This window comes from Lactuca sativa, chromosome 4, assembly GCF_002870075.4.
Source record: "Lactuca sativa cultivar Salinas chromosome 4, Lsat_Salinas_v11, whole genome shotgun sequence".
Lineage (NCBI taxonomy): Eukaryota > Viridiplantae > Streptophyta > Magnoliopsida > Asterales > Asteraceae > Lactuca > Lactuca sativa.
In genome coordinates, this window is record NC_056626.2 from 161,114,467 (window position 1) to 161,131,733 (window position 17,267).

General features: G+C 35.7%; 1 protein-coding gene across 1 annotated transcript; it reads right to left on the bottom strand.

The window, feature by feature from the left end:
* Positions 1-8,452: 8,452 nt before the first annotated feature.
* LOC111921379 (protein NEGATIVE GRAVITROPIC RESPONSE OF ROOTS) lies at positions 8,453-10,225 on the bottom strand. Its single transcript, XM_023916939.3, has 5 exons — positions 9,905-10,225; positions 9,734-9,809; positions 9,091-9,629; positions 8,834-9,008; positions 8,453-8,726 (listed from the first exon to the last, which is right to left on the bottom strand). Exons 1-5 carry the CDS (start codon positions 9,908-9,910, stop codon positions 8,707-8,709), a joined length of 816 nt encoding a protein of 271 aa, XP_023772707.1. The 5' UTR covers positions 9,911-10,225; the 3' UTR covers positions 8,453-8,706.
* Between the last annotated feature and the right edge of the window lie 7,042 nt (positions 10,226-17,267).

The following is a 17,267-nucleotide window of genomic DNA, read 5'->3' on the forward strand; positions in this document are numbered from 1 at the left end:
TGGGCTTGAAATGTAAATTTTGGCCTTAATGGACTTAAAATGTCATTTTTATCAAAATGGGCCTTATTTACAAACTTTCGGTTTTTAATGGGCTAAAAATGTCATTTGAAATGAAAATGGGCATTTGTTGTAGATTTTGGTTTTAGTGGGCCAAATAATTAAAATCTGACAAAAGTAGGCTTTTATTGAAAAATATTGATTATTTAGGCCAAAAAGGTCATTCCTAAGGAAACTTGGCCTTTTATGTCACTTTAGTAGTAATTGAGCCTAAACGAGCATTATAATAATAAACGGACTAATTACGTCATTTTCACTTTAATTTGGCCTTGTACACTTATTACATGTTTATTGGGCCTTATTGACCCATTTACACATTTGATGGGCTTCGTATATTCATTTCATGTTTATTGGGCCTTAAATACCTATTTACATGCTTATTGAGCCTTGTGTTCTCATTACATGTTATTTAGGCCGTATTGGCCCATTGATTTTCTTATTGGGCCTCACGACACATTTTATGTTAATCGGGCCAATTACAAACAATACTTGACACTTTGATAAAAACAAATGCTATTTTCATCACCAATGTTTTGTAATCAAATGCATACTCGAAACATTATTTTAAAACGGTAAATAATGTGATACACTGTTTGCGCAAATTTAGTTAAGGTTCTTGTGAGACGTTCTTTCATTCGTACCTACCTAGTGTACAACCTTAAGTCTTGTAGTTATAACCAGAGTCTCCTGGAGGGAGAGTGAGAGTTTGTATATAGATCTATACGGGGTTGACAGCCATGCACCTAAGTTGTTCACTACAGCTAGACTAGGCCAGTCTAGGGTGACAAATGTCTTACCTTAAACAAGTCGACGCTTGAAAACTCTCAAACCATTTTTACGGAAAATATTGGATTTTCTGGTGTTTACAAAATGATACAAAAGTTTTTCATACAAACATGCTTATGAACTCACCAACATTATATATGTTGACGTTTTTAAAATAACTTGTATTCTTAGGGAATCGTTAAGCAGGTTGGTCATCAAGAATATGTGGACTTTTACTGTATTTTGTTTCATCATACATTTATTATTTTGGGATGTAACTTTTGTGAATAGATACAATGATGTTAAACCCTAGATGTTGCATTATTGAATGTGTGATGATGATGTTGTCTTTGATTCATTTATATACACTGTGATGATATTACAAGATGAAGTCACCCGCCCCCGGACGTTTCCGCCATTCTGGCACGGGGGTGTGACAAAAGCGAAAGTGATGGAGAAAAGTATGAGGTGATTCCAAAGAAACAAATGTACCTCTGCTATGCGAAAGTGACAAAGCAGACAACTCTTTACTCATTGTGAGAAGAGTAAGGTAGCTTATGACTTATGTGAATTCGTAGCTTGATTGGGAACAAACGATTGGTATTATCGATTCATTAAGGCTTCAACATAGAGTCGTTAAGGCTTTAGACAACATGCAACAACATGCTTCTAGGGACACCTAGCTAGTACATAGATAATGAAATTTATACATGCCCCTTCATTCGTGTTTAAAGGTAAAGATTTTGCCTTCAAATCTGCATAAATATCGATTCATTAAGGCTTCAACATAGAGTCGTTAAGGCTTTAGACAACATGCAACAACATGCTTCTAGGGACACCTAGCTAGTACATAGATAATGAAATTTATACATGCCCCTTCATTCGTGTTTAAAGGTAAAGATTTTGCCTTCAAATCTGCATAAATATTTTAAAAAAAGAAGTGTTTTTGTATTTTGAAAATTTTGAAATAAGTAAAATAGTACAGAGAAATAGAATTAAAATTAAAGAAAATGTTTTTGTATTTTTGACTTTCTTAAAAAATAAAATAAAGGAATAAATAAAATAAAAATAAAAAAGGGTAATATAAAATAAATAAAAAATAAAAAATAATAGAGAGAAAGAAAATTAAAATATACATAATATACAAAAGGATATAAAACTCTCTAAACCACGATCAAACAATTGACCATGAGAAATGAAGAGCATTCACATGAAGACGTATGATAAACAAGGGATGCGAATTACTACGAGCGTTCGCACCGATTCGCATGAAAAAAGATGGCTGCGAATTACCGCTAGCGTTCGCACCAATTCGCATGACATGCTCTAGACTGCGAGTGCGAAAGTACAACAAAAAACAAAAGTATCATTATGAAAGCGAAAGTGGTTTTGGAACAGATTCAACTTCTATAATTCCGAAGGCTTGAAGTATTCGATTGAAGGTACGTTCAGGTAAGGCTTTCGTGAATATGTTAGCTAACTGATCAGCAGATCTAACGATGTGTATTTCAACATTACCATCATCCACATGATCCTTGATAAAGTGATACCTCAGTGTGATGTGTTTTATTTTTTAGTGTTGCACTGGATTGTGACAGATGCGAATGGCACTTTCAGAGTCACAGTATAAGGAGATTCGTTTCATATTCAGACCATAGTCACAAAGTTGGATTTGAATCCAAATGACTTGTGAAGTGCATGAGGCTGCAGCTATGTACTCTGCTTTAGCAGTTGAGAGGGATACACAAGTTTGATTTTTTGACTGCCAACTTACGAGCTTGCCATCTAAGAATTGGCATCCTCCCATTGTACTTTTTCTATCCAGGCCGTACCCTCCAAGATCAGCATCCTAAAATGCTTGAACGAAGAAACCTGAGTTTGATGGATACCATATGCCCAGTGAAGATGTTCGTTTTAAGTACCTGAAAATGTGCTTGACGGCCACCATGTGGGGTTCGCAAGGATTCGCTTGGAACCTAGCACAATAATAAATGGAAAACATAATGTATGGTCGACTAGCTATTAAATACATCAATGAACCTATCATCTGATGATAAAGGGTCATATCAGCAACTGGTTTTTCCAGAGATGGTGTTAGTTTCGTTCCAAATGCCATTGGAACCTTTGTTTTTGAGTCTCCCCCCATTCTAAACTTAGCGAGCAGGGTCTTCGTGTATGCCTCCTGATTTATAAATATACCTTCATGGCTTTGTCTTATGTTTAATCCAAGGAAAAAGTTAATTGGACCCATTGAGCTCATCTCAAATTTCGTTTCCATTAGCTTTCGGAATTCAGCTTTTAAACTGAGGTTAGTTGATCCGAAGATAATGTCATCAACGTATATTTGGAAAATCATTAAGTGGTCACCCTCTTTCTTGCGAAAGAAGGTTGGGTCAATCGAACCTTGTTTAAATTTAGACATTTTCAAGAAACGAGTTAAAGTTTTGTACCAGATTCTTGGAGCTTGTTTCAGACCATAGACTACTTTGCCCACAATATAACAATGGTTGGGATATTTCTCGTTTATAAAACCTGGTAGTTGCTACACATAAACAGTCTCCTCTAGCTCCCCATTCAAAAGACACATTTGACGTCCATTTGATAAACTTCAAAGTTCTAATTTGCCGCGTAAGCCAAAAAGATTCGAATAGATTCTAGACTAGAAACATGTGTGAATGTCTCTTCGTAGTTAATGCTTTATTCTTCACAATACGCCTTTACAACCAATAACGCTTTGTTTCGTATAACGTTTCCTTCTTTATCAAGCTTGTTGCGAAACACCCACTCTAACCCAACAACGGATGCATCCTTTGGAGTAGGAATCAGTCTCCAGACTTTGTTTCGTTCAAATTCATTGAGCTCCTCCTGCTTTTCCTGTACCCAATCGGAATGATCCAGAGCAATCTGAACATTTTTGGGTTCGACTTTGGGGATGAACGAATTAAACATGCAATATTCTACTTTGGAGAGTAAAGTAGTTCGTTTCGCATTTTGTTGTGATCTTGTTAGAACTCCTGAAGACGATTCACCTATAACGTGCGGTTTTGGATGATCTCTTGTCCATTAGTCAGAGGAGGAAAATTAGGATCACAAGATGGATCCAATTCAACATTTACGTCCTCAAATTCTGACTGTATATCTGAATCATCAATCTATACATCCGAATCATCATTTGTATTATCTTTCTCCCCCTCGAATGATGTGAATGTTTCTTCATCAACTATCAGATTCTCCCCTTGGAGTGGACTTTCATGGATATTTTGTGGAGATGAATGCTCCCCCTAAAAAGTTGCATTGGAGGTTGATTCAGAATCCTCCCCCTGGAATGTAGCGTTTGTGTTATGTGGGACATTCGCACTTGGCTGCTCTTTGTACATATCATTCGTAGCGTCGTCAATTATCTTCTTCAATTCATCGACCTCGTTGTCCGCCGCTTTGGATTCGGAAGAGATAGCCTTCTCTGGCTCATCGAATAGTAGCATGAATTCTTCATAGAGATTGGCTAGTGGAATCGTAGCTGGGCTTGGTTTAGGAAATATATCTTTTGATTGACTGTTATTCGCTTGAGGCCTATTTAAGTAGATTGTGGTCGAACGTCACATAATAGGCTTCTTCTATTCGTTTTGATCATTTGTGAAGAACCCTATATGCCTTAGAGGTCAACGAATATCCCAAGAAGATACCTTCGTTAGCTTTCACATCAAATTTGTTCATCTGTTCTTTAGAATTAAAGATGAAGCACCTGGAACCAAAAACATGGAAAAAATTTACATTAGGTTTTCGTTTATTTATGATTTCATAGGGAGTGATAGAAAATTGTTTATTGAGAATTGAACGGTTTTGGGTGAAACAAGTTGTCCCAATCGCATCAGCCCAAAAATATAGTGGCAGACTCGCAAAAGAGAGCATGGTTCGTGCAACCTCACACAATGATCGATTTCGCCTTTCAACAACACCGTTTTTTTGTGGTGTGTATGGAGCCGAAAAGTTATGCAAAACTCCTTTTGTAGTCAGAAATTCTTCAAACTCCTGGTTTTTGAATTCCAATCCATTGTCACTGCAAATATTGTGAACCAACTTTTGCAGTTGTAATTCAATCTGCTTTATGAAGTCTTTGAGCTTAGGAGTGGCTTCAGGTTTATGCTTAAGAAAATAAACCCAAGTGAAACGAGAAAAACCATCTACAATAATGAGAATATATTTATTACCACCAATACTTTCGATCTCAGACAGACCACAAAGATCGATGTGCAAAAGTTCGAATGACTTAATGACTTTCGTATTCACTATTGTTGGATGGCTTTTCCTGCTTTGCTTTCCCATTTCGCATACATCACAAAGATGATCCTTATCGTACTTTAGGAGAGGAAGCCCTCGCACATGATCGCCAAGGACAAGCTTGTTGATATCTTTGAAGTAAAGATGCGAAAGTATTTTGTGTCATAGCCAACTATCGTCTGTGGGAGCTTTTGTTAGAAGGAAAATAGATGGCTTCCCTCATATCAGAATTAAGTTCAACGAATACATCTCACCTTTGCGTTCAGACTTTAGAAGGAATGCTTTGGTTTTCTTTTCTATGATCTCAGAACCTTCGTCGTCAAATGAGACTTTTAATCCTGTACCAATGACCAACTGCGAAACACTTATAAGATTGTGTTGCAGACCCTTGACATAAACAACCTTACGAATTGAGAATTCGCCATTTGTTATCATCCCATTACCTTTGATCTCTCCAAGTGAGTTATTCCCAAACTTCACTCGTCCACCATTCTTCAGTTCCCTATACTCTCGCAGTTCCTTATTTCTTCCTGTCATGTGATACGAACAACCACTGTCGATATACCATTCTGTGTCAAATTGTTCATCACGAATTACCTGCAAAAATTAAGTAGATTTAGGAACCCAAAGTTGTTTGGGTCCTCGTGAGCCTTTTACAGAAAGAGGGAAAGTAATCGAAAGATCAATCATAGAGGTTCGTTTTATTAAAGTAGTGTTATCTTTCTTTGTAATTTTAAAAACCTTAACCCTTTTATCTTTTAGGTTAGTATCTATTGAAGATGATGGATTTTGATTTTTGTTTTGTCTTTTCACAAACTCTTTTTCACTTTTCTTTGTGTTAGTTTCAGGTTTCTTGATTGGAGCTTGATGATCCGAAACCAACTTTCCTTTTCTTTAACATCCTTCGATGTCTTGTTAGGATGCGAAGCGTTTTTGGTTTGTGAGTTGTGAGGTTTTGGATTCTCAACAGAGTTTTTTAGCTTTAAAGGAATAGGTGTTTGAGAAGCTTTCTGTTTAATATTTTGTGGGCTGCAAAACTGATTTTGTGAAAAGCTATTTGGATTCGCTATTGATGCTACTTTCGCATTTTGATAGCGAGGTTTCTCAACGCGAACGAAGTTGGGATTTCTGGATTGCTAGAACTGTTTTCTTTCCTTAAGATTTTAGTTGTATCTGGCATCCCTTTGACGTTTTTGCACTGCGAATTGTTTGTGAACATTAGCTTTCGCTCTTGGCTCTCTCTCTCTCTATACATATATATATATATATATATATATATATATATATATATATATATATATATATATATATATATATATATAGAGAGAGAGAGAGAGAGAGAGAGAGAGAGAGGTGCAACCTCTAAAAAGAAAAGCTTGTATAACACATAAATCTAAAATTAATAGTCTAAGAAGCTTACTCCAAAGTCTAAAAGGCTTAGAAAATTATATATATATATATATATATATATATATATATATATATATATATATATATATATATATATATATATATATATATATATATATATATATATAGAGAGAGAGAGAGAGAGAGAGAGAGAGAGAGAGAGAGAGAGAGAGAGATGCAACCTCTAAAAAGAAAAGCTTGTATAACACATAAGTCTAAAATTAATAGTCTAAGAAGCTTACTCCAAAGTCTAAAAGGCTTAGAAAATTAAATTATACAAAGTTAGCCCATTACTCTAACTCTAATAAAGACTTTGGCATCGACCATGCCCCCTCAATTTTAGAATTTCACTATATCGACTCTTGATTTCTCCCTAACGAGGCTCACGCGACACATTCACATCTCGATTTCATGCACGCAAGAATAAATTTTTGCCTTTTAGGTTTATTTGTTGAAAACTTGAAATTAGCCAATTAGGTTTTTCTTATTAGGTTTAATGGTTTAAATCAATTGTTGTTGAAATTAGGTTTATACCTTTGTATGTGACTTGCGTGAAAGCGATATAATGCTTACTTTTGTTGCATAAAATTGAACTTAGGATATTTTTATATAGTAATTTGTTAAAATATTTAGAGGGTTCTATTTTTTCAAAAAAGATAATTAGATGATGGTAGTGATGAAAGTGGTGAATTATCTTCCACAAGAAATGGCTCTAATGAAATTACTTGAAGACCACAACCTACCTATACAACAACTACTACAACTAGTTTTGATTTGAATGATCTTGCATCGAACCCATAGGACCAAGATTACTTAGCAACATCACTTTGAATTTTTTATTTTGCACATACTTGTGGATGGCTAGTTCAACTTAGGGACCTGTTTAGGGAAGTAAGCACGATATTGCTAGAACACATAGAGATTTTGAGCATTGTGATTCATTTTATAGGTTTTATAAATAAAAGTTTCTTAACTTAAATGAGATGCACCAAAATGATTTTAATGATTTGGAACGGGTGCATCTTCTTGGTATCTATATATTATCACTCTTTCATTCATAGTGACAAATGTGCTTACTTGAAGGAATTGTAAATCTTTGTGATTTGACGGTGGAAACAAGAAAACACACTTCTTTTTCCTTTGCTCTATAAGTTATTAAAGCTAACTTTGGTTATTCCAGTTAGAATACGATGTTTTTATATAATGAAATTTTTGAAGACCAACTAGCATAATAAAATGAGTGACAATTTTATTAATGAAAATTTGATGTGTAGTGTAGAAAAATAATACTTATAGATGTTAAAATTGAAAAACCGCATGTTCGTTCTATGTTCGTTTAATCGTTCCTCATCAATATGTGCTGCATCTATGATAAAAAAACATACCCGACCAAACATGTTTGCTAGGTGACATTGTTGTTTCATATGTACATGGGCTTGACCCGGCCCGCCTTGCCTAGATATAAAACTATGCAAAATTATTATTTATGAGTTACAAACTTACAAGTTACAGTTGACATCATTGGTTGTTTACTTTGTATTTAACCTATAACTATGTATTGATCATAGCACGGGTTTGTTATTTTCTTTTTACGCTTATATAGTATTTTTTTTATGTGACTGTGAACCCTAACAAACCCCAAAAAATAGCAACCATATAACATGATCACAAACGACATTATTTCAAGAATGGGGAGAGTTTTCGTTTTAAAAAAAATTAGGTAGCAAAGGCAAATACGTAATTTTATTCTAGTATAATCCAAATTTATACAAATATTGTTTTCGAAAATAAACATGTGTAATCCAAATTTGTTTGTTCAAATATCAAAAACTAATTATTATGACTTCAAATCGCCATATTCAACCAATCAATTTCAAAAGAAACCCCTTTTCTTTTCGGAAAATATGTCTAAAGATTTTACCATGCACTAATGAGAAATATAAATTTCAATGTCTAGCCTTTGAATTCATAAGATAGCATATATGAACTTCAAGAATGCTCCACAATATAACATAACAAAGTATTAAACCCATAGACATGATTCCAAGCACAAAAAGTAGAAGGCTTCAAGTATATGTCCCTCTATCCTTTGCTCCTGATCAGATGGCAACTATTGCGCAAGAGCCCAATCACTCTTATATAAAGTGTTAAATAATATACGATTCAGTAGATATCCAGTAATGGTGTTGTTCATATTCATATCTCTAACACAATATCTGAATAAGAAAGTGGAATTATCAATTATCAATATTTAATACACTTTTATTTTGGTAATACTTTAGAGGAAATTAATTAAGCTACGAAAGAACTTCATTCAACTTACATTCGGAATCAGTTTTCACCCATTTCGAGCCATCATTTGCGTCATCCTCCTGTTTTTCTATTGCTTTTCCTTTCCCCTTCCTCGGTGATTGTCTGTTTTCGATAAGTTTCCTTGTGGATGATGCTCGTGAAGAGTTCTGAGGATTGATCTTATTTTTAAGCATTGCTCTTAATAACTGCATTTTAACAAGTTCATCAATACATATATATAAACTTATGTTTGGAAAACAAAGAGGAAAAATAATGAAGTTTAATTACCCTCTCCATTCTTGATTCTGGAAGTCGATCTTGCAAGCTAGGCATTGGAGGCAAACCGCTGCTGCATACAAACATTTTCTTCAAGAGAAAAGAAATTGATTTGTGTTTTTTCCCGATTGCTTTCTTACTGTTTTCCATGCAAATATCTTTGCACCTACCAAGAATTACTCTAATTGTGCGATCAATATCTTCCTCTTTATCGTCTTGATTAGTGATAACTGTGGTTGAAAGCCTACGATCAACTTCTAAGCTTGATGGACAATTAAGAAATCTATCCAATGGAAGATCAGCACTGATTTCTCCTTGTTTATTAGCAGCAGGTTTCTTCGACAAAAGCTTTGTTAACTCCTTCTGTAGTTTTCCGATTTCTTCAGGTGTGAAGTCAGATAGATCTGGAGACGATGATGCTGTAACTTCTGTATTATCTTCGATTTCTTCATTTTCAGTTGGTATATCATTGTTTCCAAACGTTCCTATTGCCAGCAACCCATGAGGCCAATCGTTGAATTCTTCTTTCTGAGAGTCTTGTTTCACGTGAACTATATATTTAATGATGGAAATTCGATATAGATTATAATTTTCCTCTAATTAACATTTTTGGATGATTAATTAAATAGACATGAGAAATGAAAAGGTTACATACGAGTAGTAGAGGTGACTGTATGCGACTTCTTATGCTCTTGCCCACCATTGAGTTTACTTTGCATCCAATTAAAGAACTGCAACCAAAAGATATCACCTTGTAAAACACCATTGATTATAGATTATTAACAAAAACTGCAACAAGAACAGTATATATACTAATTGGTCTTACCTTCATTTCGATATCAATATATGAAGAGAGATTAATTGGTGATGATGAAAGCCAAAATGGGTCTCGAAAGAAAGTTTTGAGATGGGGTTTTGAAAATAATAGTTAAAGGAAAGAACGATGAAAGAATTTCATTAAGTAGTTGTAGTTTTGACTGTTGCTGAAGACCTCCCTGTAGCTATAGGCTTAAGAAGGTGATTAAGTGGTACAAGTATCCAAATGCAGCAATTGGACAACTCGTATTCAGTCCTATTCCTTTGTGCATCAAATCATTAAGTTGTACATTATATTGGAATTTCTTAATGTTTTAAAAGAAGATGGTTTGATGATAGCCCCCAGTATCCCATGCATAATGAAATAGACTTATTATAATAATGCCTTCATGTTTCCTTCTAATAATACATGCCCTACAATTTTTAGTGCACAGGTTGACACTGCACACGTAACACCATTGGATCCATCTTGATACACTCTTCTGCTCTGGTAGACTCTATACGTACGTGCAGTGGCGGAGCCAGGAATTTTGATATGGGGGTACAAACATTATCAATATATATTCTATGTAGTTATCATATCCCGGACATTAAAAAACATGGTACAATATCTTAAGCTGGGGGTACAATAACATAGATCATGTTTACAAATAAATTTTTTTATATACATAAAACAATTTTTTGGGGATGCTGTAGTACCCCCAACGCCCCATCTAGCTCCGCCACTGCGTACGTGGGATTATGGGCTATCGAATTTCCATCATTAAATAAATTATTTTCTCATAAACAATGGTCAATATGAATTCAACTTCTTCACACCATTTTAATTATTTATCTTCACATTAAAAACCCAAAAACATTTTTCGCTATATTTTTTTTACTTCTTCACAAAGTAAATTGGGTCGCATATATATTCGTTATAGCAATCATGAACCACACGTTTGTGATAACATGCATCATACAACTAACCAAATGAAAGAGACCAAAAATGATAAGGTGACACTTTTTCTCTCCTTTTCGGTATGTAAACAACGTTGTTTTCATATAATTTGAGTACATTCTTGAAGCTAGCTACCGACATGATATGATTAACTTTTTTTCTAAATCAAGGGGATTGAATACCGTCTCTAGAAAATATAGATGATGCATGTGACGTTCCTGTTGTGACCTTCACCTACTGTCTGCAAGAGAACTAAAAGGAACTCATTATGTGAAGGGTTGTCATTTTCAGTAGTGAAAAATAGCCTTGCGACAACCATCAAATTACAAAAGACATCAAAGATTCGGAAGATGTGAATGTCTACCACTGCGTGTTGGGATAATACCCTTTACTTGAATCTTCCAATAATTACACTTGCTACATGATATAAAGTACGGTTGCACTTATCTAATGAAATATAGACAATGTATCTGCCAACACACGTGTATGAATGGTATCATTTTTATTGCATGAGTTACAACAACTACTATAATGCAAAATCAGGGCTTCATAGTTAATTACCACATTAAATTGTATTGATGCGCAGATTACATATACATATATACCATAATCATAAGTGTGATCTTGAAAATCTCGACACCAAAATAGGTGGAGACACAATATATTTATAAAACAATAATTTACACATTGTGTACAAGAGAAAAGGATAACTACATAATACACACTTAAATATTTCATATGTCGAGCGTCTAGCCGCAACACATCTACCACAATCGGCATCCGAATAGCCAATGATGGAGGAGGTATTATGAGGAGCCAAGGCTGTGTGAATCGGTTTTGCATCTAGAAGATCAGCACGGTCAAGTATATCACGGACATATTTAGACTGACTTAAGAATAGGCAATCATTGGTGCATGCCACTTCTAGTCCCAGAAAAGAATTCAAGTCGCCAATATCCTTTCTTGCGAATTCATTATGCAATCGAGCTATAAAGGAATTTATTACCGATTCTTAATTACCTGTTAAAATCAAGTCATCAAGATAAACTAGAAGATACATGATACAAGAGTCATGCTTAATGATGAATAAAGAGGTGTCATTGTGACTACATGAGAAGCCATTTTATAGTAGAAAAGCACTTAGTGTTTGAAACTAAGTTTGAGGGGCTTGTTTAAGCCCATATAAGGCCTTGTGTAGACGACAAATATGATCGAGAGACCGAGTGCCAACAAAGCCTTGTGGTTGCTCCATAAAAACATTCTCACTTAAATGGTCGTGCAAAAAGTCATTTTTTACGTCAAGTTGATTTAGTTTCCAATGATGAATTACCTCTAATGAAAGAACAATTCAAGCGGTCGATGCTTTGATGACCGGGCTAAAAGTATGAGAGTAATCGAGGCCCAAAATCCGTGTAAAGCCTTGAGCCACATGGCAAGCTTTATACCGCTCAATTGTGCCATCAAAATTTTACTTAGTGCGGAACACCCATTTTGATCCAACCACATTTCCTGATTGAGGTCTAGGAACAAGAGACCATGTTTCATTTTGTCGGTGAGCATCCATTTCTTCGTGCATTTCGAACATCCATTTTGGATTTCTGGTTGCCGAATTGAATCCTTTTGGATCATGAGATGCAAAAAGAGTCGAATAAAGGCAGTAGCCATACGTGGAGCGTCTAGTCTCAACACATCTAGCCCAATTGGTATCCAAATAGCCAATGATGGAGGAGGTATTTGGTTTAGTGAAGTGAAGACCAAATGAAAAAGAGCCCTTCACATATAGTAGAATATGTTTGACCCCTTGAAAGTGAGAGACCGTTGGAGCTTCTAAAAATTAACTAACCTATTCTAGACATATGAAATGTCTAGTCTAGTGATTGTCAAATATTGAAGGGCCCTAACAAGAGACCGATAAAGTGTAGGATCCTTGAAAAGAAACCTGGGCTAGTGAACAACTCGTGAGGATCCAAGGGTGTGTGAATCGGTTTTGTATCTAGAAAATTAACACGGTCAAGTAAATCACAATCATATTTAGACTAGCCTAAGAATATATCATCATTAGTGTAGGCCACTTCTAGTTCTAGAAAAGAATTCAAGTCACCAAGATCCTTTCTTGCAAATTCATTATGCAATCGAGCTATAAAGGAATTTATCACCGATTCTTGATTACCTGTTAAAATCAAGTCATCAAGATAAACTAGAAGATACATGATACAAGAGTCATGCTTAATGATGAATAAAGAGGTGTCAGCGCGACTACATGAGAAGCCATTTTATAGTAGAAAAGCACTTAGTGGTTGAAACCAAGCTCGAGGGGCTTGTTTAAGCCCATATAAGGCCTTATATAGACGAAAAATATGATCGAGAGACCGAGTGCCAACAAAGCCCGGTGGTTGCTCCATAAAAACAGTCTCACTTAAATGGTCGTACAAGAACTAATTTTTTTACATTAAGTTGATGTAGTTTCCAATGATGAATTACCTCTAATGAAAGAATAATTTGAATGGTAGATGCTTTGATGACCAGGCTAAAAGTATGAGAGTAATCGAGGCCCAGAATCTGTGTAAAGCCTTGAGCCACATGGCAAGCTTTATACCGCTCAATTGTGCCATCAAAATTTTACTTAGTGCGAAACACCCATTTTTATCCAACCACATTTCCTAATTGAGGTCTAGGAACAAGGGACCATGTTTCATTTTGTCGGAGAGCATCCATTTCTTCGTGCATTTCCAACATCCATTTTGGATTTTAGGCTGCCGAATGAATCATTTTGGATCATGAGATGCAAAAAGAGCGAATAAAGGGAGTAGCCATATGTGGAGAGTCTAGTCTCAAAACATCTATCTCAATCAACATCTAAATAGCCAATGATGGATGAGGTATTTGGTTTAGTAAAGTGAAGACCAAATGAAAGAACGCCCTTCACATATCGTAGAATACGTTTGACCCCTTGAAAGTGAGAGACCGTTGGAGCTTCTAAAAATTGACTAACCTATTCAATACATATGAAATGTCGATCTAGTGATTGTCAAATATTGAAGGGCCCTAAGAAGCGACCGGTAAAGTGTAGGATCCTTGAAAGGAACCCTGGGCATAGTGAACGACTCGTGATGAGCCAAGGGTGCACGAATCGGTTTTGTATCTAGAATATTAGCATGGTCACGTATATCATGAACATATTTAGACTGGCTTAAGAATATGTCATCATTGGTGTAGGCCACTTCTATTTCCAGAAAAGAATTCTAGTCGCCAAGATCCTTTATTACAAATTCATTATGCAATCGAGATATAAAGGAAGTAATTACCGATTCTTGATTACCTTTTAAAATGTAGTCATCAACATAAATTAGAAGATAAATGATACAAGAGTCGTGCATATAGAGGAATAAAGTGGTGTCAGCACAAGTACATGAGAATCCGTTTTGTAGTAGAAAAACACTTAGTTGTTGAAACCAAACTCAAGGGGCTTGCTTAAGCCCATATAAGGCCTTATGTAGATGACAAACATGATCGGGAAACCAAGTGTCAATAAATCATCGTGGTTGCTCCATAAAACTAGTCTCATTTAAATGGTCGTGCAAGAATGCATTTTTTACATCAAGTTGATGTAGTTTCTAATGGTGAATTATCGCTAATGAAAGAACAATTCGAATGGTCGATGCTTTGACGGTCACTGTCCATCGCCTCTTTCCACTTGGCGGGCCCCGGGGCCCGCCATTGCTTCCTTATAATTAGAGGGTTCATCCAAATTTAGCAGTGTACTATCATTAATAAAAGTATCACCATCGTTTGACTCGCTAATTGGTTCAAACGGAATTTCTTCCTCAGGTTGAGCCCTTTCATTTTTAGAGGTTCCTTTATCATTTGACTCTTAAATTTCTTCAATATCAATTGTACTCTCACTGGCCTCTTTGCATATGAGCTCTCTCGTGAAAGACTCCCTTTTGTGCTACAAAGACCACGATATCACTAGGTCGTAGAACAAATATCCAAAGGACTTTTGTGGGTAACCGACGAAAATAAATCTCTCACTTCGAGGTTCAAGCTTTTTGTTAGTCTCTCGTCTAACAAAAGCTTCACAACCCAAACCTTGATATGTGCTAACAAGGGAACCTTCCCTGTCAACATCTCGGGAGGTGTTTTCGCAACCTTCTTAGTCAGGACAAGATTAAGTATGTGGGCGGCAATGTCTAAGGCATACCCCCAGAATGAGATTGGAGGTGAAGCTCGACTCATCATGGAGCGAACCATGTCTAACAAGGTTTGGTTACACCTCTCAGCCACACCATTAAGTTGTGGTGTCCTAGGAGGTGTCAATTGTGAAACTATTCCACATTCCTTGAGGTAGTCATGGAATTCGATACTAAGATACTCATCACCTCTATTGGATATGAGCATCTTGATCTTCCTGCCCAATTGATTCTCGACTTATTATTTGAACTCTTTGAGATTTTCAAAGGTTTCTAACTTATGCTTGATTAAGTAGATATAGCCATATCTTCTATAATCATCAGTAAAAGTCACATAGAATCGATTTGCATCCCTTGTGGTATATCTGAAGGGCCCACACACATCTAGGTGTATAAGATCCAACAATCCTTCAGCTCTTTCACAATAACCGATGAAAGGTGATTTTTTCATCTTTCCAAGTAAACAAGACTCAAACGTATCGTCCGACCTTAAGTCAAATGATTCCAACACTCCATCCTTTTGGAGTTGGCGGATGCGTTTCTTGTTAACATGTCCAAGACGACAATGCCATAAGCATGATTTGTCTAAACCATTAGACGAATGAATTTGTAAAACACTATTACCTAAATTGTCTACAACCATCACAGTTTCATATACACCATCACAAGGTAAAACTTCAAAATAAAATACAACATTTTTAAAAGCAAAAATAGATCCATTCTCATTATTGAAAAAAAATATCTAAAACCTTTTCTGAATAAAGCATGTAATGGAATGATGTTTCGTTTCATCTCTGACGAGTAGCAAAAATTAATAAAATCTAACCTAACCCACTACTAAGCACTAAGTTATAAACTCCAATCTTGGTAAAGGTGAAGATCTCATATTACCCATGATCAATTTCATCCTTCCATGCTCCACATCCTCACTTTTTCTTGGCCCTTGCAAATCAGAACGAATGTGAAAACCACATCCTGTATCAAGCACCCAAGAATGAGAATATGATGTGTTTTTAGATAAGATAGTGTAAATACCTATTGATGTTTTCTTCACTTTGCCATCCTTTATATCTTGCAAGTATTTCGGGCAGCTTCGTTTCAATTCGCTTTCTCGTGGTAATAAAAGCAAGTAGCCCGTTTCGGATCAGAGGCATGGGGAGCGTCAGAACTGGCCTTTCCTTTGGGTTCAATGCTTGAGGACCCAGCTTGGGAATTTCCCTTCCAATTATATTTAGGAGGAACTTTCCTCTTCTTCCCTATTCCTTAACACCAATGGCTTAGATAGGAGCAGCAGTAGGGGTGGAGGCAACACATTTTCCCTTCATTCCTGCTTCAATAGTTCACAGGAGGTTCTGAAGTTGAGCCAATGTGGTCTATTGGTTGTTCAGATGATAAGTTAGGATAAACTAATCAAAACAACTGGGAAATGAGTGCAAGACTATATCAATAGCCAATTCCTCATCCAAGGTCACATTTAGCTTTAGCAAGCGCTCCACGTATCGTTGCAATATTTGCACGTGGCTACTGATGGACTCTCCGTCTTTCATTTTGCTAATGATGAGGGACTTTACTACCTAATACTTCTCTTGAAGAGCTCGTTGATGGTACTTGTGACATCCCCAAATTCACGGTCATTTTAAAATTTTTATTTATGCTTATTTTAAAATCAAAGTAACCTTTTAAAGAAAAGTGTTTCCGAATTTGTTCCCAGAAAAACATGATAAATATGTTATCAAAGCATTTCCTAAGAAATATATTTGTATTCATTTTAAAACTTTGGGATATCATCGTCAATACAGAAACATAAGCATAAACAGACCTTACATTCATTTACACTAGTGATCTACATCTCCTTAATCTCTCAGTGTAATGTAGCTTCATATCAAGTGGGTTAGGTTGGGAAACCTGACAAGCACATAGGGTTTTCAACCCACAATAATATAATTATTATGTTTAAACATCAAACAATCAACCCAATTAACCATCCCCATTATCTTCTTTACTCTTCAGGGTCTACCCTAAGAATCATCTATCCTGCATTCATTCATTCCGAAGTCCATTGCTTCTAGTGTTTATATGACAGACACTAAGTCCATAGCTGCCAATTCTCGTTCGTAAAGCACTAATTCCATAGCTGCTAAAGTTCATTCATCGGGTACTAAATTCATAACTACTAGTGTTTATATAATAGGTATTAAGTCCATAGCTACAAACGTTTATCTAACAGGTACTAAGTCCATAGC